General features: G+C 42.5%; 1 protein-coding gene across 7 annotated transcripts in view; it reads right to left on the bottom strand.

Moving 5' to 3' along the window:
- The window catches only part of trrap (transformation/transcription domain-associated protein), a 106,954-nt gene extending 84,795 nt beyond the window's left edge, over positions 1–22,159 (bottom strand). For 4 of the 7 annotated variants that reach the window (XM_072668123.1, XM_072668118.1, XM_072668120.1 and 1 more), the window contains exons 1-21: positions 22,107–22,159; positions 20,901–21,082; positions 20,072–20,121; positions 18,695–18,805; positions 18,482–18,586; positions 17,180–17,263; positions 16,686–16,742; positions 16,455–16,580; positions 14,401–14,478; positions 13,090–13,178; positions 12,872–12,968; positions 12,578–12,716; positions 11,239–11,317; positions 10,031–10,265; positions 8,638–8,968; positions 8,412–8,509; positions 7,381–7,575; positions 6,280–6,471; positions 4,978–5,143; positions 4,019–4,275; positions 3,721–3,921 (exon numbers count right to left, since the gene is read on the bottom strand). In XM_072668123.1, the coding sequence (XP_072524224.1) occupies positions 3,721–3,921; positions 4,019–4,275; positions 4,978–5,143; positions 6,280–6,471; positions 7,381–7,575; positions 8,412–8,509; positions 8,638–8,968; positions 10,031–10,265; positions 11,239–11,317; positions 12,578–12,716; positions 12,872–12,968; positions 13,090–13,178; positions 14,401–14,478; positions 16,455–16,580; positions 16,686–16,742; positions 17,180–17,263; positions 18,482–18,586; positions 18,695–18,805; positions 20,072–20,121; positions 20,901–21,000 (2,790 nt within the window). In that variant the 5' untranslated portion in view covers positions 21,001–21,082; positions 22,107–22,159. Of the gene's footprint in view, positions 1–3,720; positions 3,922–4,018; positions 4,276–4,977; positions 5,144–6,279; positions 6,472–7,380; positions 7,576–8,411; positions 8,510–8,637; positions 8,969–10,030; positions 10,266–11,238; positions 11,318–12,577; positions 12,717–12,871; positions 12,969–13,089; positions 13,179–14,400; positions 14,479–16,454; positions 16,581–16,685; positions 16,743–17,179; positions 17,264–18,481; positions 18,587–18,694; positions 18,806–20,071; positions 20,122–20,900; positions 21,083–21,571; positions 21,643–22,106 lie in introns of those variants that run through there. The other 3 variants (XM_072668121.1, XM_072668122.1, XM_072668119.1) reach the window with 2 other exon arrangements.
- Between the last annotated feature and the right edge of the window lie 1,788 nt (positions 22,160–23,947).

Below are 23,947 nucleotides of genomic sequence, written 5' to 3'. Positions count from 1 at the left end.
GTGGCACGGAAGATGAGCTAATTAGCCTCACTCAAGGACAGAGGAGGCGGTGCTGTCTTAATTAATTCTAGCCACTGTCTGCTGGACGACAGACAGATCTGACAGCCACTTTGTGGGTCTTGTAAAGAAAAAAGAAAAGAAAAAAAGGTTTATGAGAAGCAGTGACGAAATACTAGTATTGTGATGATACTGCTGCAGATTCAGATTGAGATATGCTGTGAAACGTATTAAAAAGTTAACATGAATGAGAAATCGTAACATATGGTTGGCAAACATTATTTTTCAGAGGTACAAAAAATTTACAATAAAATAATAATAAAATATTGCACTTTGTTTGCCATATTGAACAGCTACGTTGTAAATGGTCAGAGTGGTTTGGTGTGGAATTCTCCATTCTAGGGAAACCCACCAAGTCAGACCTGTAAGTGGTTGGCGTAGCATAGTACAAATCAACACTTCCCTCCCCCATGACAGACTGGAGTTCTGTTCCCCAACAGGGAAAGCCCATCACACTACGCTAATAGGAGTCGTGTGGAACTGAGACCAGTAGAACTTAATTCAACATAATAAATTTGACGGTGGTGGTAAATGGAATAGATTTGACACCTCTAAATGATCTGGCACAGAAAGCAATTACAAGTAATGGTTAGAAGAGGCATTTTACTTCAGCATTGAGCCAAGTTTTGAATCTCATCAAGATACAGATATGAAATTATACATCAAAAATAGTCCCTAAGAAAAAAAGTACTTTTTCAGATCAACATTACATCAAAAACATTTAAAAAAAAAAAAACACACACACTCCGAGGACATGAGTAGTGGCTTTGAAAATGAAATAAAATGACCATTTGCAGTATGATGCCTAGTTCCCATCACCACTACTACTATGACAAGATACAATGAATATGTAATTTAAGTAAAAATGTATAAATAAATGAATAACTACATGGTCTAGTACTCCTTACAACTCCTTTATTCCTGGAGGCTGAGCTAAACAGCAGACCGGCCAAGGTAGAGCTGGTGCAAACTAGAAAAGAAGGGCAAAATAAAACCTGGGAAGAATACCTGGGGGTCCTGCTCTGTTCTGCCATGTTGAGACATTATAATAAATGTCACCCAACACTGTACACATGTAGCAGCCCCAAGAGATCGGTCTGTAAAAACCTTGTACATTTTTCAAACGCTTGAGGCCTTTTCTACACCATGGCCCTTTTTTAGTGAATAGCTTCCCCACATAACTGGGGGTCCTTATTGAAGGAGTCTATTCAGCACTAAATCAACACTACAGCGTGTGAGGCCAGAGGCTCTCACCTTGTGTGAACGTCCAAACTTCATTTAAAGCCACCACATGCAGACAGGAGATGAATATGAGCAGAAGCTCCAAGGCGACACCGTGAACAGGGGAGATTAATCAAGGCAGCAGTGAGGGAAGCGTAGCACGAGAGAAGGACCAGAAGCGCTGTTCGATCCATAGTACTTAGAGGGTAGAGATGGCACAGATAGTATCTAGTGCCTAGTATTGGTTTCAGCCTAATGCTATAGCAGATCTAGAGCTGGAGCGGTCACTTGTATGCGTAATTACTAAGGGTTACACGAGGAACAGGTCACAGCACACAGTGTAATGCACCCTTAGGGGCCAGGCTAAATCCTGGCCATTGAAAGCATCTCTCTCATCTCAGAACTGGGCACTGCTCTGCTGGAAAACTGTATTCCCTGATGGCAGATTTAATTCAGGATGTTGTCCTGCCCTTCAAATTCCTCAGATCTCAATCTAATCAATCATCTGTGAGATATGCTGCAGATACATCACTGAACCCTCAGAGGTCCTATAGACTCTCAATGTGTTGAAACCAGGAATATGGGCAAGTATCTAAGATCTTTGACAACCATCAAATTGTGCTAGCATCCTCAGTACCATATCTATGCAAAAGTCCTCCAAGGAAGGACAACCAGAGAACGCACATCAGGGTCATGGGCACCCAAGGCTTAGTGAAAGCCCGTCTGGACCAATCCTATAGAAGAGCATGCAGCTCAGGTGAGCGGGCCTAGATAAAGATGGTGGCCAGTTCAGTTCTGCAATTATCACCATTGACACCCATAAATCTTTGCAAAAAAAACACCACACTTTCATGCTTTCAGACAAGCACACCAGTGCGCGCACACACACCCGGGCCCACACACACCCACACCCCTTGTGTTGGAAGGGAAGACTGGAGGGCTGATGCTGGTCCTGCAGGGGACAGTGTGAATTATGGAGCGTGGCGCTTGACGCACCGAAGCTTCTCTTAATCCAAACAGACAGAGCCGGGCTCCAGGCCGCACCGAACAGCAGCTGCCGCCCGCGGCAACTGCGGGGCGCATGCAAATGAAATTAAGCCGCGGTGGCGCAATGGTGGAGAGGCATCCATCTTGGAGGTGCGAACGCAATTACAGAAATGACAGTTTGTGTTTTCCCAAGTAGCGGCGGGCAGCAGGAAGAGCCATTAGCCGCAGCAAATAATCCCGTCTGCGCAGCGCGGGGAGATTGATTAAAGGGAAGGGGGGCGGGCAGGAGGAAGGAGATGAGAGCAGCTTACAGCCTGATGATCTCTTTAATTACCTGGGGAAGCCTGTCTCCTCTCACCCGCGCTTCTCTGTGACAAGGATTCATCACACAATGAGAATCCCAGGCCGGCCCCCTCCCCTGTACCCTTGGAGTCCAAATTGAAGCACAATAGGAAGCAGGCAAATAAGCGCTTATCCAAAGGGACAGGTATCTAGTATTAAAGGCTGACAAAGTAGCCAATAAGAGGACTTATCTATTGCCCTTATTCAGTGTTTTTTATTTGTTTTTTTTGCATGTGTAAGTTTACTCATTTGTAATTTGGTTAACATTTTAACATACTTGGCAGTCTCCAATACAAGCAGCAGAACCCTGTAATGCAGCAGCAAAGTCAACACGCCAAAGTCACACTAGACATCTGCAGTTTACATCACAACGGCTGTGGCCACAGCTGGAATTACTTTATTTTGGTGTAGTTAGCAAGCTAGTGTCGGCGAACTCCCAGAACAAAAACAATAAAAAACAAAAAGTAAACAATAATGTGCGATGATGAGAGCGCAGTGCTGCACATCTAGTCATAGCACAAATAAGAGCACACAGATGTTGTGACACACTGCAGTGGGTGTGCAGTGAAGTTTGTGCTTAGCTTGAAGCCAACTTAGCAATTAGCAGACTGCTTAATGCAGCCACTATAAAACAGTGATAAAACATTATGCCAGATGATTATATCCACGATACAGTACAGAGCTACACTGTGTTTCAGTAGCAGTAGCAGTCGTCAGCAGTGGGGTGATTCTAGCATGCTGACAGACTAACCTACCTTACACGGCGAAATCACAAACTCCATAATATGACTCACATGCTTTCTTTAGAGGTTATTTAAGGCCAGTGAGAAAGAAAAAAAAAAAATCGTACTTGGACACGTACTTGCTAAAATTAGCATTTCCGTTTTGGGTCTTCAGAGCCAAGATCCCCTTTAGAGGTCAGCATAGCCAAAGAAGCAGCTATTGGTCAAGGAGGCAAGTTCTCCCACTCAAGTTTAACTCTATGTAACGTTAGCATGACCTTTATTAGCTTTGGAAGTTGTTGGTGCTTAATTGGTCATCTCTGCTAATCCCATAGAATTCAATGGTACCTCACTCCCAAAACTTCACTAATATAAGGCAGAGACACTATACCTTCTCCATGGGCAGCTGAACGGAGGCTTTGCAGTCCATAAACTCTGCCTTGATGCTAGGGCCCTGCACCTCCGTCACCACATACTGCAGCCTCTGCGACTCCTTCAGCATCTTCCGGTTGCTTCCACCAAACTTGCCCAGAACTCGGTAGGCCACATGGGAGATGGTCTCTGCTGGGTTCCTCAGCGTTCGCCAAAGTGCCTGCAGACAATTTGATTTAAGATCATTTTGAAATCTCAAATGGAGAACTACACTAAACAGCTTGGTTGCCTCAGAGGTGGGATGTTAACCGCTATACCTGCATGAGTTCTGCACGGACTGGCTGGATGTGGTCATAGAGGAAGTCTGGCTGCAGGTTGTCCACACACAGCTCAAGGGTACGCAGACCCTGACTGACCAGCGTCTGGGATCCGTTGAGCGCCGACACCAGCGGGTCCATGAGCATTGGCAGATACGGCAACAGTGAGCTAAGCCTTACAGGTACGGTCAGGCACAGCTCCACAAACAGGTCCTTCATGTGCTGCTTATGGAGGCCACTCTGTAGCATGTTCAAACCTGAGAGGACAGAAGAAGATTTAGATGATTGGTTCTACTGTGTGATGGGGCGGTAAAAATGCATCAGTGCATAGTGATAATGCATTAATATGAAGGTGGCAATTGAAACAGTAACTTCATTATTATAATATTCTAGCATTTTCATAAAAAGAGAAGCCACATTGCTATATTTAATCATTAAAAAGCAATAAAACCACAAAACAAATGGAATCATTTCTATTTTTGAGGACCTTACTGTTAACTGAGACCTTTGTGGGTTTTTGGTGCTTTCCAAAACCATTTTACTAGATTATATATAAAACTAAATAAATACATTAATAAAAAAAATTATTTTACAACAAGCCAAAGGGCAAACAGCCCTTTTACCAGCAAAAGAACCAGTAAGGCATCTTAGTGGGTTTTTTTTGAGACATCATGATTCTATATTAAAGCTTTCATTGCAGTCAAGAACCTGTAAAGAACCACCTTTGACATTTTAATACATAAAAAAATGGTTACTCAAGGGTTCTGTAAGGAATTCACGGGTTCCATGGTTGTAAATACAACCATGACAACCATGTCATGGTTAAATGGTTCTTTCCATTGGTGGAACATCTTCTGCAGATGGTTCCCTCATAGCACTTCAAGAGCTCCACTTTAGATAGAGACTATAGATAGAAACTCTACATGATAACATAGAGGTGTGCAAGATGTTTAGCTTACCCTGCAGCAGGTTGGGCAGAAGGGGCAGGAACTCTTGGTAGAGCAGGTCGTGGCTGCCTCCACCAATGGAGCGGAACAAAGCCCTGAGCAGCAGGAAGTAGTTGTAGGGCTCTTTGGCTGACTGGGCCAGCTCCATGGAGCTGTTTACAATCTTATGGAGGTGGGGCTGCGTGGAGCAGATGGGAGGGGGGGGGGGGGGGGGGGAAACAAAACACAGGACATAAGACAGAGTTCTGTTTCTGGGACCTTTAGCTCTCAATAAGGTGGAAAAGCTAACTCCAGAGTGTAGAGATGAAACGGCTGTCAGAAGAAAAGCTCATCTATGGACGCTTGAGACACTCAAACGAAAATGACTGCAGAGAACATCTAATCTGGGTCACATGAGGGGCATTAGGAAAGTTTTCTTTGCTATTCGGAAATCCATTCACTTGGCAGCAGAAGCCACAAAAAGTATGAGATGTCATGTGGCACTAATAAGCTGAAGGCCGAATTACAGTTGTCATCTTGAAATGTGACACGTTATGAGAGAGCAAGTCAATTAAAGCTTCTGAATATCATATCCCGCTCTCAATAAACTCCGGAGCTATGGGTCAGAGGAAGAGAGTGTAGCTCTTTCCTCTGAGCTCCTTTATTTTCCAGTGACCTTCACTCAGGTCCTTGCTGTCAATCTGAGGCACAAGTGCCATTTCTCATTTGAGGAGCTGACAGAACGCATTAAAATTAATGCGGCTAGGCCGCCGGCACGGACACGATCGACGGCATGGCTGTTGTCACAGTTAGGAGGGTGTGTCAAATGCCTCAGTCCAACAGCCCCAAGAATCGCACTCCGAGCTATCAGGATGAACTTGCCCAACCCAGCAACCCCATACCAAAGCACTATCCTGACCCACTACATCAACGCAGACATAAGCCATGTGTTTGTTTTTTGCTAAAGTGCACGACCCAGGTTATCCTTTTCACAAGGTGTTTGACCTGCTCCTTTCCCAAGATGCTTTAGGACAGGGGTACTCCGTCCTGGTTCTGTAGAGCCTCAGCCTCAGTCTAAACCTCCTTTCGCTTTTAATTAACAAATTAGCATTCGAGCAGGAAAATAACTGAACTTTGTAATTCTTTGTAATTCTAATCCTAATGTGGTTGAGTCTCAGCAGATCTCAACATCTGTAGACAAACTACAGCCAGCTATCTAAATAAAGAGAAAATAATAAATAAAAATGCTTGTCATTTCATCTTTGAAGGCTGTTTGTGAGGAATGCTTATGGTATGTTAGGAGTTGTACTTTATTCTACAAGTAGAACATCTGACCTTCAGCATCTGCTCATTCTCCGCAGCAAACAGCGACACCGATCCAAACACCAGCTTGAAGAGTTTGAGGTAGAGGTTGGACAGCTCCACATTAGAGCCCATTTCAGGCAGTCGCTCCAGGAGGTACTCCACTAGGATGGTGGCGAACAGCGCAGAGGTTGACAGGTTGGCCAAGAAGGAGTTTGCCACAATCTGAAAAAGAACAGTGCAGACAGTCTCAGAGTTTAGGAACTTTGAAAGTCAGTACTGTAATAATACACCAACTACAAGTAAACGCCAACTACGAGGTTCACTTAATAGACCAAATCTGAATGTTTGTAAATGTACAGGTTAGCAGTACACCAGAGTGGATAACCCTAATAAATCCAAAAATAATAAATATAAAAAATATATTTTTATTTATTTATTTAAATGCCAGGCACAGTAGGGGTGCTAGTAACTGCAGAACCAAATACCCAGCTCACAAAAGCAGTAGAGCTGCTATGTTACAGAACCGAGAGAGAGAGAGAGAGAGAGAGAGAGAGAGAGAGAGAGAGAGAGAGAGAGAGAGAGAGAGAAAGAAACCATGGGTTTTCCTAATATCAATAACAGTGGCAGCAAGAGGGCCTAGTTTTCTAAGCTATGAATATTTAGAGCTACATGCGCACTCAGTATTTTACTATTTAAAATAACCAAGGTTTATATTTTTTTCCAAAATCTTATTTAAATAATTCTCAGGATTGGTCACATGAGCGGCACCAGTGCAGTGCTAATGGCATTATTCACTCAAAGTAAGTTTGCTACCTTGACGCAATACTGACAAAACCTTATGCCTTATGTTGCGGTCTACAGCACCTGGTGAATAGTTTATTGGGACTTATTAATAATACATTAAATTATTTACTGACATTAATCCACTTGGATCACACTCTGTACAATTACATGGACTTGGCCTGTGTTATGCCTTTGTAAACACATATTTAAACATACTAAAAGCACAGCACTGAGGGATCATTTTATATAAAGTAACACTTTACAACATTTACAGACTTGCTTTATGTCTCAATGGTGACACTGACGTACTGCCAACGAGGCAACGCTTGGTCGTAAACAAGGCCATACCTGCAGGGCATAGTTTTTGGAGATCCGCTCCACCATGTAGGGCACGGTGGTTTGAAAGATCTCTTTAAAGGTGAGCGGGTTCATCATGGTGAAGACTCCAGCAAAGTGCTCCAGCACCTCCTTCTCCTCCTTCATGCGTACGGTCTGACAGTTGGCCACACGGATGTACGTCTGCCCGTTGCCAGCAATCTGTACCTAGCCAAAAGGGGGGCTGGCTCTGTGATAGGCTGTACAACTCTGATACCAGAATCAACCCTGTGTGCCTCACTCTCAAGGAGATCCATAGATGTGATGACATTTACACCAAATAATTAATGCTGACTAAGCTTTACAGTGTCTTTCCGCCACCATGCTATGCTAGACATATCTTTTGCGAACTGTTTAGATGGACTCCATGAGGAATCTCCAATGATATTTTCACGCTCATTGTATTTGCCAAACAAAAATGCCTGGTAAAATGATCAGCTTTAAAGCAACACTATGTGGCTTTTTCACCTTAACATAACAGCTTACAATTTATTGTGATGCTCCACTCACTGTAGTAGGAAGAATAGTGTCGCTGTAGTTGCGACTCCGGGTTTAGCACACTGTTAGCTGAGGAGGGCTCTTAGCTCCTCCAGAAAAATGCTTCTAATAGATGTGGCACAAGGTGCAAATTACACTTCCTGACAGTAGGGGGAGCCCTGGAGATAGGAAATCCAATTTTCCATAGTGTCGCTTTAAGCATAAAATAAGGTTAATTGTAATAAATCAAATTTCCATATTTCCATCATATAATATTAATCATAGTACTGTGATTAATATTATATGATGTACTGTCAAAATATTACAATACATACAGTGTACTGTGAAAACGCCCAAGTACAAGATATGCTGAATCCGGCATTGCTGGTACATGTACTCCTGATCATAGCATTTTATAGTCAGTTTAAAGGGGATCAGGCATATCAGGCATTCATTTGGACAAACTACAGCAACAGCCATGTCCATCAAAGACAAGAATACAGACAGCAATCAGGGGACACTCGTACCTGGTAGATGTCCAAGGCCTGCATGGCATATTTGACCAGCTTGATATATATCTGTGTTTCTTTAGGCTGAAGTTGCTTGTTGGGAATGAACTGAGCTTCTGCAAGAAAAAAAAAAAAAAAAAAGGTTTAACTTGCCTGCATCAGTCAAACAGTGAGACTCACCAACCAGAGAGGCTAAGGTGATATTAACGTGTGATAGGACGTTAATGCACACTGTGACTCTCACCTCCAGGAGCTTTGCAGGAGGTAATCCCCCAGGTGATTGTCTTCACCCCGCACACAAGCGTCTTCACCAGGCTGCGGCAGTCTGACACCTGGAAGGTTTGTTTATCCTCTTTCTCCCCGGCTCTATCGAAAGGTGTGGCAGGGGGCGGGGCAGGTGGAACTGGTGTGGGCGGTGCTGGCGGAGGTAACGACGGTGTTGTGGCTGTGGGTGTGGCAGGAACACCAGGCAACGCCCCAGTATCCACAACGCCCATTTCGGACTGGGGCTTGCACTTTTTGAAGATGGATACAAGCTGGTAGCGTGCGATGGTGTGGAATTTCAACACAAACACCTGCCGGAAAAAGTAGAAGCAGAGAATTAAAAAATCCATTAAAATCTTGCAGGTTTTTTTATTAAAAAACAAACAAACAAAAAACACACACAGTCTAACTCCCTTTGGCCCATCAATAAAACACTGAAACCCTCAATTTTAAAATCTATTTGGAATCGAATTCCAGGGCTTCACAATATAAATGCAATAGTTGGACTGTGGTTATTTTGCGACAACTAACCATAAACAGCAAAAATTATCCTGTTCATGATTAGCGGAGTTGTTTTGCTTACCATTTACTTTATACCACAACTATGGCATTTGGCTGATGGTCTTTTTAAAAGTGACATACAGTACGTCAATAACGTTACACACGACTCCTAATGCTACATTCACCTTCTTGTGTAAAATGCTCATGGACTCTTATTGGTGTAGTGTGCCCAGTCACTGAATTGAGGCCTAGTCTTTCACAGGGAGGGCGGTGTCATTACCCACTGTGCTATATCAACCACTACGTTATTAGAAGGAAAAAAAAATACATGGCTAAGACTAAGGTGCAGGGTTACGCACCACCCAACAATACAACCATTAAGGCTTTAACTGAGCTCACCTGTAGGTACTTCACAAAGCAAGAAAGCTTAAAAACTTTTGGAATTACACAAAGCACTTTTTATATTGGACAGGCTTGTCTTTAAGCTTAAGTTCTGTTTAAACTGAAAAATCCTGATTTGTGAAATTCCCACCTGGCACAAATATCTACATTTATTGTTATATATTGAATAATAGCTCCACTTTTTCCCAATCAAAAGCATAAAACTTAATAATGTTTCATGGAAATAACCGTTAGCTCCTTCAGTCTACCATTACACCAAACAGACATTACACCAAACAGCTTACTTCATCAATACACTCTCTCAGAAGCACTCATGTGAAACTGGGATTGGTCAATACACTCAGAACTCACACTGGCCAGAATATGCAAATGAGCATATTCAATCAATCAACAAACCCTATATTGTGTAGGCCTGCTACACATCGTTAACACCTAACGATACCAACATAACGCTGCAGACCCAGCCTCACCTCCAGCATCCTCATGAGAATGTCTCGGCCATTGCCGTTCTCCTGTTCACTCTTGGAGCGGATGCAGTCCACCAGGTTGAGCAGCAGCTTACAGGACATGGTCTGGATGCTACTGGGCAGGGACTCGTCGTCGATGTTCTTGGCGAACAGCTGCACGGCCAGCGAGAGGTCCGTCAGAGGCAGGTTCTGTCTGACGTGGTGCACCAGATCTGCCAGCGTGCTGTAGGCCAGGGGTCTGGAAAGACAAAACAGCACAACGTGGACAAAATACTATTACCATGTATGTATGTTACAGCATGATGATATGGTCTACTGCTGTACTGCGAAAGGCCAATAATGTGTTAATTACCAAACAATCTACTGCACTGTCCTACTCTAGAGAACTCTGTTCCGTCTCTATATAACTTCTTAGTTGACCACCTAGACTCTGTAGCCTCCATTAACATCAGTTTCATAGGCCCTATAATAGAACTCGGTGGGACTCCATGAGATACGTTAGATCAAACGGTTTTCAAAAGAATTCACAATAATTTCTGCATAAGGATACATAACTGAATGAATAAGCCTAGGGTACAAGGAGTTTGACTAAGGCAGAACATCCGAGGTGAAAAGTTGGGGAGGGAGGCTGGCCGAATATGCAAAACGACCAGCCAGAATAAACGATGCTAATGATTCTGACGGATCCGAAGTCGAGCCAGATTTGCCGGGTGAAGGCTGACGGCCTGAGCGTAAGCGGTGCTGGCAGCCGTGTGACACCTGGGGGCCGGGTGATGGACAGTGCAGGACAGCCCCCCCCAACGCTGCTGCACTGACAGGCTGGCACTCAGAGATGGCACCTGGATCTCTTCAGTCCAATGGGGCTTCGCAGCTCAGTCATGCTCCATTAACCGGGCATTTTCACATATCCTGAACATAGTCCGCCGTCTTCTCCTTCCCATTTCCACCGCTTTCTCAGACAAGCAGCAGAGACTCCACACAGCAACAGTGCAAAAAGCTTTATGAAAGTGCCATCATTCTGGGCTGTTGCCACTCCGCCACCCCTCATTAAACTATGGTGCAGATCTGTGATGGGCCAGACAACATGTTGACATCTGCCCACAGTTTAGATAAGAGAAAATACTGCGAACATTCGGACCCTGCATAACGTTAATTCACACCTCTCCACTCCTACCATGCAAGGAAAGGGTTAAATGTCACTGTGCTCTTACCTCAACGTCTCTCTCGCTGTGTAGCCTGAGCCGATGAGTATCGACTCATCGAAAAGTTTGTCCATGCATGGAATGAATTCTGCAAGACAAATGGTGCTCATCAGATACCATCACATCTCTCAGCAACTACAGAAAGGGCAAGCAGCCCCTGAACCATGAGGCACATCGACGCAGCGTCTTTGTAGTTAGAGCTTCACATTGATTCATTTATCCTCCACAGGACTAACGATCTAGCCGAGTGTATCGCATTCCTTTCTCAACTGTTATTGATTGAGGACTGACGCTCACAGAACACACTGCAGGAGCTTAGATGAGCACATCATCAAGCACTAATAAGTTTTCATTAAGTCTCAAAATATTCATAGGGTGCTTTGTATACGTAAATACAAAAAAGCCAAATTCGAAGTAAGCGTGCAGCGGTCTCCTTCAAAAGGCAAAACTTTCAAAACTTCATTGTAGCTCAAGCCCATCTAGCTACCAGCCACAGGCATTTAGAGTATTCTAAATAATAAAATAATACAAATACATTAAAACAAAAGCATGATTATTAATTATGATATAAAAAAACATAACTAAATAAAAGCCTAGTTGTCAAAAGTAGGTGGTTCCTGACCATGCTGAGAGGCAAAACCCACCAGATTCTCTGACCATCAAATAGAGTTTAAAGAAAAAGTAAGTAAACCCTTTGCAATCACATGGGTTTTAGCATTAAATACCCAGAGTGCAGGCTAGAAAAAGTAAGTGGTCCCCTTTTGGACCATTTCTCCCTGTAAATGGTTTTCCCAGCTTTATGCATCTCTAACAAATATTCTTTCAGCAGTTGCTTGCATGAAGGCACAGGTAACACCAATTACTCTTTCTAGAGAAGAACAGATTTGTCAGTTCAGACTTTGTGTGTCTTTACATAATTGGCAATCCCCACTTACAACCCCATCTACTAAACTGAGATGTCAATAAGCTTGAGATGTTTAACACAGAGGTTGACTTACTTTTTCTAGCCTGCAATATGAATATTTACTCAATCTGCTCAACATTGTGCTTGCCCATAATTGTGGTAAGGATCAGACCACACTTATTAGTGATCGCAGCAGAAATCTAAAACTTCTCTTAAAATAAAGAGTTCTCTTCCTTTTTCTTGTAAATGTGTTCCATTCGGTTGAGATTTTTTCCCCTCAAGGAAAACGATGTCAACTTGTGGATTGTGAGTGATATTTTACTGGTCGAACAGGTGACGAGAAGTCATGCCTATCCCTGCTAGCTACTATTTAAAATATTCAGCTGTCTCTACATGGTCTCATTAGCAGCAGTGTGTGAGCCGCGTGCCCTGTAGGAAACTCACGGCTGCGCAGGTCTGTGGTAAGGATGTGTTTGGCAGCGATGAGCAGCTCTTTGCGCAGGTGAGCTGTCTCGGGAGGACAGTTCGACAGCAGCTGGAGCATACCCTTTACCATCTGCTGAGAATACTTCCCAACCAGGTCCTGTGCAGAACACATGCATATATTTATTGACCACAGATGAACACAAAGAACATGTTACTGGTTAAATTAGCTGCTGATTAGAAATAGTAGTTCATGCGTTTGTCCTATATTAACCACATATAAACTAACGTGGTTCGGTCATAAAAGCACAGTACCTGGTAGATGCGGATGATATAAGCCAGGAAAGACAGGGTCTTGATCTGAGCAGCAATGAAATCTGCATAAAGCTCCTTGTTGTATAGCTTGTGCTGCCTGTAACGACCACAGAAGCAAATAGAGGGTGCCTATTAACATCAGAACTAATGCAATCATCTCCATTACGACAATCGAGAGGTTTTGATTAGTGTGTTTGTTTTGAGAGGAGGATACAGACCGAGCCTGAGGAGACACTTGCAGCATAATGGTATTCATAATCAGGGGCACAAACTCAGACACCACATTGTGAATGTTCAGTTTGTAGAGCTGCAAAAACAAAGAGAAACAGATTTGAGAAACGGCTGACAACCCTACACAGAAACAATCATGGAGAATCAATCATCTTCCCCTTTAATGACAGTTTTCCTCTTACCGCAAATGTAGTTGAGCAGCCAAGAGCTTCTGTAGGTTTGCAGGAGAACTATAGGGCTAAATGTACCATTGTATGAAAGCTCATATTAATTCTCTGGGGTGGCCTAGCTGACCCTGTACTCTTACCCTGGCTTTCTAAGCTGGGATTACAGGCACATTGTTATAATTATCTATTATTATTATTATTATTATCATCATCATCATCATACTGTACTGATAATGTGATTTGACACCACGTGACATGCCGTTATCTACAAACAGACACAAATATAGGTCTGTCAAGATAAATACTTTATCAGCTTCTCATACAATACATGGACCTAAATATGTTTTTACTTAACTTGGTACTGCACATTGTGTTTGCCCCCTGAGAGCATGAATGAGCCAGTATTGTGACTTTGTATAAAAACAGTGTTTTAATTTGACATGTTTAATTTATTTTGGATATTTAAACATTTTCTATATTTCAATTTCAGTGTCCTATATATCTCTATACATCTCTCTCACTATATATCTATCCATCTCTATATCTATCCATCTATATAAATAAAATTCCTAATAATTAAACTGTTAATTGCTCTTTTAAAGGGTCTGATTGCAATATGATGCCATTATTATCATCATCATGCCAGAGGAATAAAATGGTCTTAAAATTACAGTGATGTCGTTTGTCTCTAGGGATAGACCGATCAGTGTTTTTAGGGCCGATACCGTTTCGTAATACGGTAGGGCTGGAAACCTTTCTAGGTAATGAATCAGCCACCTTTAAGATGCTGCGGAACTCCAAACACCAGCTTAGAGAGTCTGTGAGTTGCACTGCTGTTACTCACAAACAAGTTAGTGGTGTTAAAAGTATTTATGCAGCAATTACTGGCCAATTAATTCTGATAACAATACATAGATGGTTGAACCTTCCATCTCTATTGATCACAATAACTCAATGAGGTTTGAAGCCATCATGCCTTGATGTAGGCATGCAGCCGGCACGCACTGTCTTGGCTGATCAACTGTATTTGGAGAAAGAGGAGAACTGTGCAAGCCTGATTTTTAGCATAGGGGCCCATGTAAGTTTCTGACATGTCTTCCACTTGTGTGCTTTGGTGCTTTATCTCCTTACTTGATACATGAGCACCACGATGATGGGCAGCTCCGCCAGCACCTTGAGCGACAGCGACCCCCGCGGGATTATGGTATGCTGGAGAACAGAGAGGAGACAAATGAGATACGCACTTGGGGAAGACAGCAGTCAGATACAACAGAGAGCGCGGCTGCTCAAAGGTGCACCAGCTGTCACTAATAAAGAATGACAGAGCAAGCAATTAATCAAAAGTGCTTTTCTACCCATAAAGCGTAATGATCGCCTTGTCTGTTTATGGGGACATTAATGGATTATCAAACAGCTTTACAGGCTGCGATGGTTTCGGTTTCACACACTAAAAGGCATTAGCACTTGCAATTCACGTCAAAAGGCATCATCATGGTGTTCAACACAGTGGAGTGAGACCCTCTAGTGGCCAAACAGAAGAATTACACTAAAAGAAAACATCTATGCCAAGTGGCACTGCATTGCCTTAATAATACAGCAATACTGTAAACAATTGAATACAGTAAGGCACATAAGTTCATATACATTTTTCAAACCATAGCCTCTTCTCTGCATTTTGACTGCCCTGAAAAATAAAACTGCTCACTGAAAAACCAGCTTTTAAAAAAAACTGCAACCATATTACTTCGCATATTATTTTGGTGACAAATGACTGGATGACTGGAATGAATGACTGGAACGCTTACAGTTAGAAAAAGACAACTTCTCAAATTCTGCCTGATTAGGAGTGTGTGGGTGAATCCCATGGTAAAGTTTATTCCTATCTCTCATTTTATTTATATATATCATTAAATGAGAGATACATTGGGAGACCCTGGAAACCCTTTGATTTAAAAAAAAAATAATAATAATTGTAATTCTTCCTTTAAAGCAACACTATGGAAAACTGGCAGGTCTTGCTCATGGTTCCCCGTACAGAACCTTCACAGAAAGAAGCATGTGGACTGAATGTGGCCACGAATAGGACTCGCAGCGTTGCCTGGTTCTCGCCACTGTTCTCCTGCCCAATTCTCAAAATTTACATACCGCAATTTTGAAACTGTTATTTTAAGGTAAAAATGCTAAATAGTGCTGCTTTACATATGGCAACATTTGTTGCAATATGCAGACCAGGCTTAATGTTTTTACAACATGCCAAGATTTCTAGAAACCCAATGCTGCAGAAGCTTTTATGACAGATTTACAGGGGAAGCTGCTCTAGGTTATAGTACTATAATGTTATAATCTGGAGCTATTATGTTTTTGTGATCAGCTCACAATCACAATTTCTTTTTAAAACAGTATATAAGATAATGTGGAAATTAGGTCATTTGTTTGATCTACTTAACATTAGATTAGCAGGAAATCTGAAAATCAGTACTGAATTCTAGTGCAGGCAGTTCGGGCATTAGCTGAGACACTCAGATCTTATCAGTTTTTACTTTCAGCACCCAGAACTGGTGGTCTCTCACTCTCACACACACACACACACACACACACACACACACACACACACACACACACACACACACACACACCTTTCTGGGCTAAAGCATTTCGCCATCATCATTGTGTCTCAACTAATCATGCCTGAAAGCAAGACCTCAAATACCACATGAATTTATTTCAGAGGTTCGACCAAGGCTGGTTTCATACAGTCTACCTCTGCACAGCTGGTCTCAAAAGCGAAAGAAGCATGTGGACTGAGGCGGTAGGGTACACTACAGGACTTTAGACTAATATGACATTATGCAGTTCTTGTGGGAGATCTCGTGCAGATTTATTACTCACCCCATTTCAGTCACTGGGGCATCAACCTGATTTTAAAGCGGTCATTTCAAGGTAAATGTTACATAATTTTACTTTAATAGGAAAACCAGCTATAAAAGAGCAGAAAATCAGCCAGAAAACGAGCGTGTGGAACATAATTTTTTTTCTACAGAAGGCAAACTCCTATTCTCTAAATTCTGCGACAATTCACTGCCCGTGCCGGCTAGTAAATGCTAGAACCAGTTTATGCCAAGCAGATGTTTGAAACCAGCACAGGTGCGTAGTACAGCAGTAAGGAGTGCCCCATGTCCACTGACCGTTCGAGTCTCGCTGTCCTCCCGCTCAGGTGCGGTCTTCACCATCACTGAAGTTATCATGCCCACCATCTCCGGAGAGGGCACCGTGTTCTCCGCGATCACCTGAGGGTTCTCAAAGTACCTTGTCTGAAAGGATCATTTGAAAGAGAGCCAGAATCAGAAACAGCACAAAGTAGATGTATGACTGCAAGGTTTACTGCACTTATATCATCTAACATAGGAAAGGCTTACCACCACTTTTGGCAGATCTTTGTAGATTTGCTTCACAAAATCCAGAAAATGATGAATCTGTGAGGAGACAGAGAAAACAGTTACCCCAGGTGTTTAACACTAATACGAAATTGGGCTGTGCATAGGCAAGAACCTAGTGATACAACGCATATCACAATGCAGGGGTTACCATTGAATATTTTGTATATGCAAGGTGACATACTGCGATTTGTTTAATCAAATTTTAGGAAAATTGTCCTAGTAAAATTTTTTTTTTTAAATAAATAAATAAACAAACATTTAAAAAAAAACATTTGCACAAAATCATACATTTTACACAATCAGAACAGGGTAATGTTCTGCTATCTAGCAATCATGGCTTAAACACAACACAAAATGATCCTCAATATTTTCTTGCATTCCTAGTATGTTAGCGAAAACCACCTAGATTTAGAGACCTTTCAACACAAAATTTGACTTTCGTCTGATTTCTGTAAACGCAGGGACAGTCTTACCTCTTGAGAGATGGGAGGCCTGAACTGCTTGTGCAGCTCAATGATGATGCGCAGACAGATGAGCACATTCTCTTCACTCTCGATCTAGAGAAGAACAGTGAGGTTCACACTGATTAGAACCAGAAAGAGGAACATGCAGTGTGCCAGTTCCCCGTTTATTAGTAATGTCTACCTTGTACCAACAGTCACTGTCCACATTATCAGAAACACCAACTACACTGGTGCATTACATTTATATAGTAACTACAAGTAACCATCGCTTAGAGCAGCATGTTGCTCTGATTGTACGATTGTACATTAGTCATAGCAGCACTGCTGGGGATTTTACACAGTTCCACCAACCACAAAGAAATATTCGGCGCTTGGGCCTGTGGTCAAAAACTAACCGCTGATGAAGGGTAAGACACAAATTGCTACAGCATAGATGTGGTACGTGTATCAGTATAATCACAATAAATGTACCATCTACTTTGGTTTTGAAATTTGGGGTGCGGTAGCTCAAATCACCTTCCCCAGATTGCAAAACTGAAGCAGAAGAAGGTACATTATAATTATGCATGTCTAAGGTACAACAAAATTCTTCACTTTGTATATCCCATCTTAGAAAGCCAGGTTCAACACATAGGGTCAGCAAATCTACAGCACCCCTGGAGCACAGAGGATTAGGTGCCTTGCTCAAGACCCAAAGAGTGGCAGCTCAGTGAATGTGGGTATCGAACCCACAACCCTGTGATCAATAACCCAGTGCTTTCACCAAAAGAGCCACCAGTGTCTGACTGCTTAAAGCAGCAGTGTGTGGCACTTGGACCTAACAGAATAACAGCTTCAAAATCTCGTTGACACTTCACTATCGATTCTACTCTGGGTTTGGCAAGATGCTAACTGCACTATGGAAGCGAGAAGACAAGCTTACAAGAACTCGGGTCATTTGTGTAAGATCCTGCAACTTTACCCTGAGTCAGTCCACATGCTTCTTTCACTTCGGATGACAATTGTGTCTCTCTCAGCACATAAAAAATGTACATGAAAAGGGGTGGCCCAAAGCATGGATTCCACTTCCTGACTGTAGGGGGAGCCGAGGAGCAAGAAATCCCAACTCTCCCATAACGCTGCTTTAAAGACACTCACAACTTTCCTAAAACGTCAACATCTGATTCATGACGCCCTCCTACATCCCTGAGCTACAGCATCTAACTGTCCACCTACAAAGCGCACCAACAAGGTAAGCAGTGGCCAACAACATTAAGTCAGCCAAACAAAGCACAGTTTGCGAGAAGATGCTGGTAGTACAATCAAACCAACCTCAAGGAAGCGGAACATCACGGAGAGGATGTTCTTTATGTGGGGCCGCAGGTGTTCGTTGGTGGGAATGCGGTGAATGATCTCGAGGACCAGCTTCCTTAATTGCTGCAACAGAAGATAGATCAGCAATAAATCAGAACTGGGCTGGGTAAACAGAAACACCACAGAAATCTTCATCATCAGCAGTTAGCGAGAAAAGTGCCAGTAAACAACCTGGGTGGGCTTCTCCTGAAGAAACTGCACCTCTCCATCCTGAAGGAAGGTTAGGAAGCGAGGGATGATGTGTTCCAGGAAAGTGGAGTACTGAGGTGAGGAGGTCACATTCTGAAGTGGGGAGAAAACACAGGACTCAAACTTTAGAACTGGGAATAATCCCACACTTCCCAAAGCCTGATTAAAGGAATACTCCAGCATTCTGGAGCAACTGCCTTTCGCCTTTGTATGCTGTAGCTTTCCTTAGGCCTTCCTTCCTTCCTTGGTGCGAGACTAACATTAGAGAATTTTAAAGGGCCTATATTTCACACCCTCCATGTTTACGTGGCCTACATATGAATTCTTTATGGGTGCATGTTCCCCCTTTTTACAGCATAATGTTATAACCTCTCCATAATTCTTACAATCACAATTTCTGTGTTACTGTGTCTTTTAGAAATATGACTATAATTGACCTCTGTTCTGAAAAGGCCTTCATTGAATTGAGTCTTATTTAAAAAGCTGTCCAGGTGGAAATACTCTGCATGACTTGGGCATTATGAGCTGCTTTAGGCTTAAATGCATATGCAATGCATTTTTGTGAAAACACTGAATTTGATGCTTCTGAATTTATGACTTTTAATATACAGGCAATATAAATTGAGGATGGAAACAACATTTTGATTTGGTTTCATACTACTTATACATTATATATAAAATTCATATAGCCAGACACACTACTTGTATCCTTACAATAAATGCATTCTTAATGCTAATATGCTATGCCTGTTAATGATAACTTTAGGATGCATTGGCACTGCTCTTAGGGGGCAACGGAAGGTAACTAATCAGCTCCCGCTCTTGTTTTCCTCTACCAAAGCCTAGCCAGCTGACAGAAGCTACAGTGAATCCTTGCTCAAGCAGTCATGATGTTGCAGGCTAGCTCATCTTGAAGACACTAAATGTGAGAAGTGTTGGTATGGATTTCTACCACACTACATCCAATTTATTCAGTTCCAAAAAATGCAAGGAAAATATGTGCCCGATGCTGAAGGCGGGCTTCCAGATGCTTGGCATCAGATATAGCGACCCTTAAGCTTTTGTGCTGCCGCTCCAGAGCAATGCTTTCAGCGTTGATTTTCTATGGAGACTATGCAAGCTGTACATATCAGTAATAGGTGCACCTGAAGACTGTCTGGGTACTTCTGGACATGCAATGTATCTGTAGCCCTCATGCAGGAACTTGCTAGCTATCTGAAGGGCTGACATGGTTGTGTACTACACATCAACCTGAATTGTGTCCACATTCAATTGACTCAAGAACTAATCTCAGAACTAATCTTCTGAAAGCGGACCACTGTCTGATCACTATTGAAGAAATATGACATGAGGGCTTACCTCAAAGTTCTCACTGACTTCCTGCATCATTTTCAGTTTGGTCTCATCCTCTGAAACGTGCGAGCACCAGAGAGCACAGAGTCAGTGAAAGTAACCATTCAGTTCCCAACGTCATTCCAGAAACAAACAGAGGCCGTCAGATCTTATCAGTTTTCCTTTCACCACCCAAACATACAGGCACAATCAACCATCCACACACCAAACACTCACGCTCTCTACCAAACACACACACACACACAAGCCAATAGTTTGGGCTAAAGCTGATCGCTCTCATCACAAACCTCTGGAGCTACAGTTACAGCAAGGAACTCCATGTCCAAAAGTTTATAGACACCTGCTCATCTATCATTCCTTCTAAAATCAATGGTATTAATATGGAGTTTGTCCTTTTTTGCTACAGGAACGTCCTCTAATCTGCTAGGGGGACCTTACACAAGATGTTGGGACATTTCTGTGAGGACTTTATCGAACCCAGCCATAAGAGCATTAGTTAGATTAGTTCTGGATCAGAAACACCAGTCCACACCCTTCCCAAAAGGTGGATGGTACGTTAAGTTCTCTTCTCCACAGCTCAAAGCTGGTGGGCTTTAAAACCTTCTATATGCTCAGCATCGGACATGATGACCTCAGGTCCATGTGTGACCACTCCAGAGCGTCCAATCTTCTATTCTAATCGTACAAGCTGGGCATATCTGCAGAGGATGCACCAGGCAAGTTAAAGTAGCCAATTCCACATGTTAGAAAGGGTAGATGTCTAGATACTTTTGGACATGGTTCATGGTGCAAGAACTTGTCAGTCACGGAAGGGCTGATATGGTTGTGTACTCACGAGTGTTGTTGTCTGTGAGGGCTGCCACAAACTGCAGGTACTTCTTCATCAGGGTGGTCTGATCCACCACCGTGGGGCTGGGCGTCGGCACGAAGGCCATGGTGGCGGCCGGGACAGACAGGATTGCGGTGGAGCAGAGGCAGACCAGTGTCTGCGCAGGATTCAGTTAAAACTCATGCCGCCTGCAGGACATCCACACGAACACACAACACACACACACACACACACACACACACACAGAGAGAGAGAGAGAGAGGGTCCCGATCTGTTAGTTACTCACAACACAGCTTCTCCAAACCAGAGCCAAGTTAAGCAATCTGTGGGGTAAACAACTGCAGTACGCTTATGCGTATCAGTTATCAGTAGGTTACCCTCCACTTTTATAGTAGAACTTAAATCGTGTGGTGTTTTGAAGAGAAAACAAAAATAAACAACAAATAGAAATAATTTGCATTAAAAAAAATAGATACACCTGAATATATAGAATACATGTAACTTATATCTGCAGCCCACAGTAAGGTTATATGCGGTGAGCTATCAGCATAAAGAAGGCGTTGTCGAAAACAGCACGGTAGGATCCTCACAGGACCCCCACACACACACTCACTGATCACAATAAACACAAGCTAATGGAGCTAATCGAGCCAGTCCACCTCCTTTCGCTCACTTACACACAACCTCCACTGAAGAAGCCCACTGGATATCCGTCGGTGCACTTAAAACAACTTTATCTGCAGTTTTCCAACGCAGCCGGCGCGCCAAATCGCAGGCTATGCTACGCTAAGCTAGGCTAGGCTAAGCTAACTGCACGCCTACTGCAGTCAGACGCGTTCAGATGACATCACTGCGGTTAAAGCGAAGCGAGCCAGTGCGGCGAAACAAAAGCCGTGACATATTGAATTAAAAACGTCAAATAAAAGCAAAACCTCCGCAAATCAGCGCAGAAGAGATGCTAGAGTTTGCAAAGTTACATTCTCCGTCATTTTCAGCCCATATCGTAGATGTGAGCTTTCGGTAAACACACTAACCTGCTGCTGAGACAGCCGTTCCCCTGCTCTCCTATCAATGCAACTCTATTTAACCACCATCAGCAAAAACAAGCACACATCTCCGATTCACTCACACACGCACGAGTATTAGCGATATAAATGCAAGCTCTCCCCAGTAATATAAATATAAAAAAGAGAAGTGCATTAAAGGACTTACAGCAGATGGAAAGAGAGGGAAGGAGTTCTATTTCTGCTTCCGCTCACACAGACTCAAACACGGCGGAAGGATCTGAAGAACACCGCGCTATGTTAATCTATTCATTAATAATTAGCGTACATTTATGCGTTTAAAAATAACAAATAATGTGTTATATATGTCATTCTCTCGCTGTGTAACATTATGTTGGCGCTAAGTGTGTACCTTTCTTTTGTTTTGTCGTTTTTAACACAGCAGTATAGTCCGACGCGGACGGATACTCCCAAAATAGTAGTAGCCAGAAGACCATCGAAAACGAAGGTCTTTCATTTCTTTTGTATTTCCATTGATTAAGCAGTTTTTTTTATCCCGTTGTGTCTCACATACAAAGCCTGATTTAACACTTAGACGTCTATGTCTTTAAAAACACTAGATATATTTACAGAAATTATGCAGGGATTATATTCACGTACAGTACATTTTATTTTAAGCAGGCTCTCAGCACGTTATTTGTCATTTTAAAATGTAAAAATTACAAAGCTATAATAAACAGTGTAAGTTCTATCCCATTCTTAGTTCAAATGGGCTTAATATTGTGACATTAATGCACGCAGAGTGGCTGGTTGGGGTTTTACGCACACGGAGATGCAAGTACATTAAATGGCCACCTGAGGTCGCTGCGTCTTTGGGCGTCAATGTGAAGAAAACATGGCGTGTTAGTGAACGCAATCAGAGCCACAGATTTTGTGCCTGTTGAGAGAGTTGGAGGCATCATCACGGTTGCCACAGTCATTAGACAAGAGCAGTACGAGTTATTCAAGCTTTCTTTAGACAACAAGAAACAGGAACAGCAGGGGGAAGATATGTAGACCTAAATCAAGACGATTTGGAAAAAAGAAATGAAAATGTTAATGCAGGTTTATTAAAGTTATGTATTTATATATCCGGAATGAACAGTTCCATAGAATCCCTCCACATAAAGTCAAGTAACACACACCACTTGCACATATTTGCAGGGTTTTCACATTTGTTCTGTACCCCAGTATCCCCCACACAGCATCTCGTGGTGTAGGCCCTGCACCATCTGTATATATGCAAATACATAGTAGGCCTGTATATTAGAAAAGCAGTATATTGTGGTTTGTTTTGGTTTTTAATCACATAAATAATTTTTTTTACCAATATTTACAAATTTTATTCAATTAAAATGAAAAACTAGCAGTCAGTGGTTTAAACACAGCAAAATGAATCACTGTCTGCCTCAAATCTTAGCATCTAAACTATAAAATTAAAACATATATGATGATGATGATGATGATGATAATAGTAATAATAATAATAATAATAATAATACTGTGATACTCAAGTGTATCACAATTTCCCTATATCCCTAATATATAGTGTGCGTAACACTGATTGTGACCAGTTAAGGGGATGTATTTGGTCTACCCGCATGACCAACTTGACCAAGCCAGTCATCCAGTATGAGAAAGCTTGTTTATTAGTATGACCATTGTCACCATGCTGGTCAATCAGCATGAGCAGCATGACCATGAGCATGTTGCTTGAGTTTGATGGTTTTACTGGTCTAGCAGCATGGCCTACCTGACCACCCCAGTCAACCATATACAAATATCGTATGTAGTCTGTGCTACAGAAGCTGTAAGCATTAACAACATCCGGCCCAACCTGTTAGAAGACTGACCCCTGGAGTCCCCTTTACCTGCATCAGACCAGCTGCCCACCCTCCTGCCACTGCCACCTGCCTGCTGACTACAGTCAAATCTACATGGACTCTTAACTACATTAACCATCATTACTCCCATTACTCTTACCATCACTGCTATGATTATATTAGTTAT

Source organism: Salminus brasiliensis, chromosome 22, assembly GCF_030463535.1.
Source record: "Salminus brasiliensis chromosome 22, fSalBra1.hap2, whole genome shotgun sequence".
NCBI lineage: Eukaryota > Metazoa > Chordata > Actinopteri > Characiformes > Bryconidae > Salminus > Salminus brasiliensis.
The sequence above is the reverse complement of the archived record's forward strand: the minus strand, read 5'-3'. Positions and strand labels throughout refer to the sequence as shown.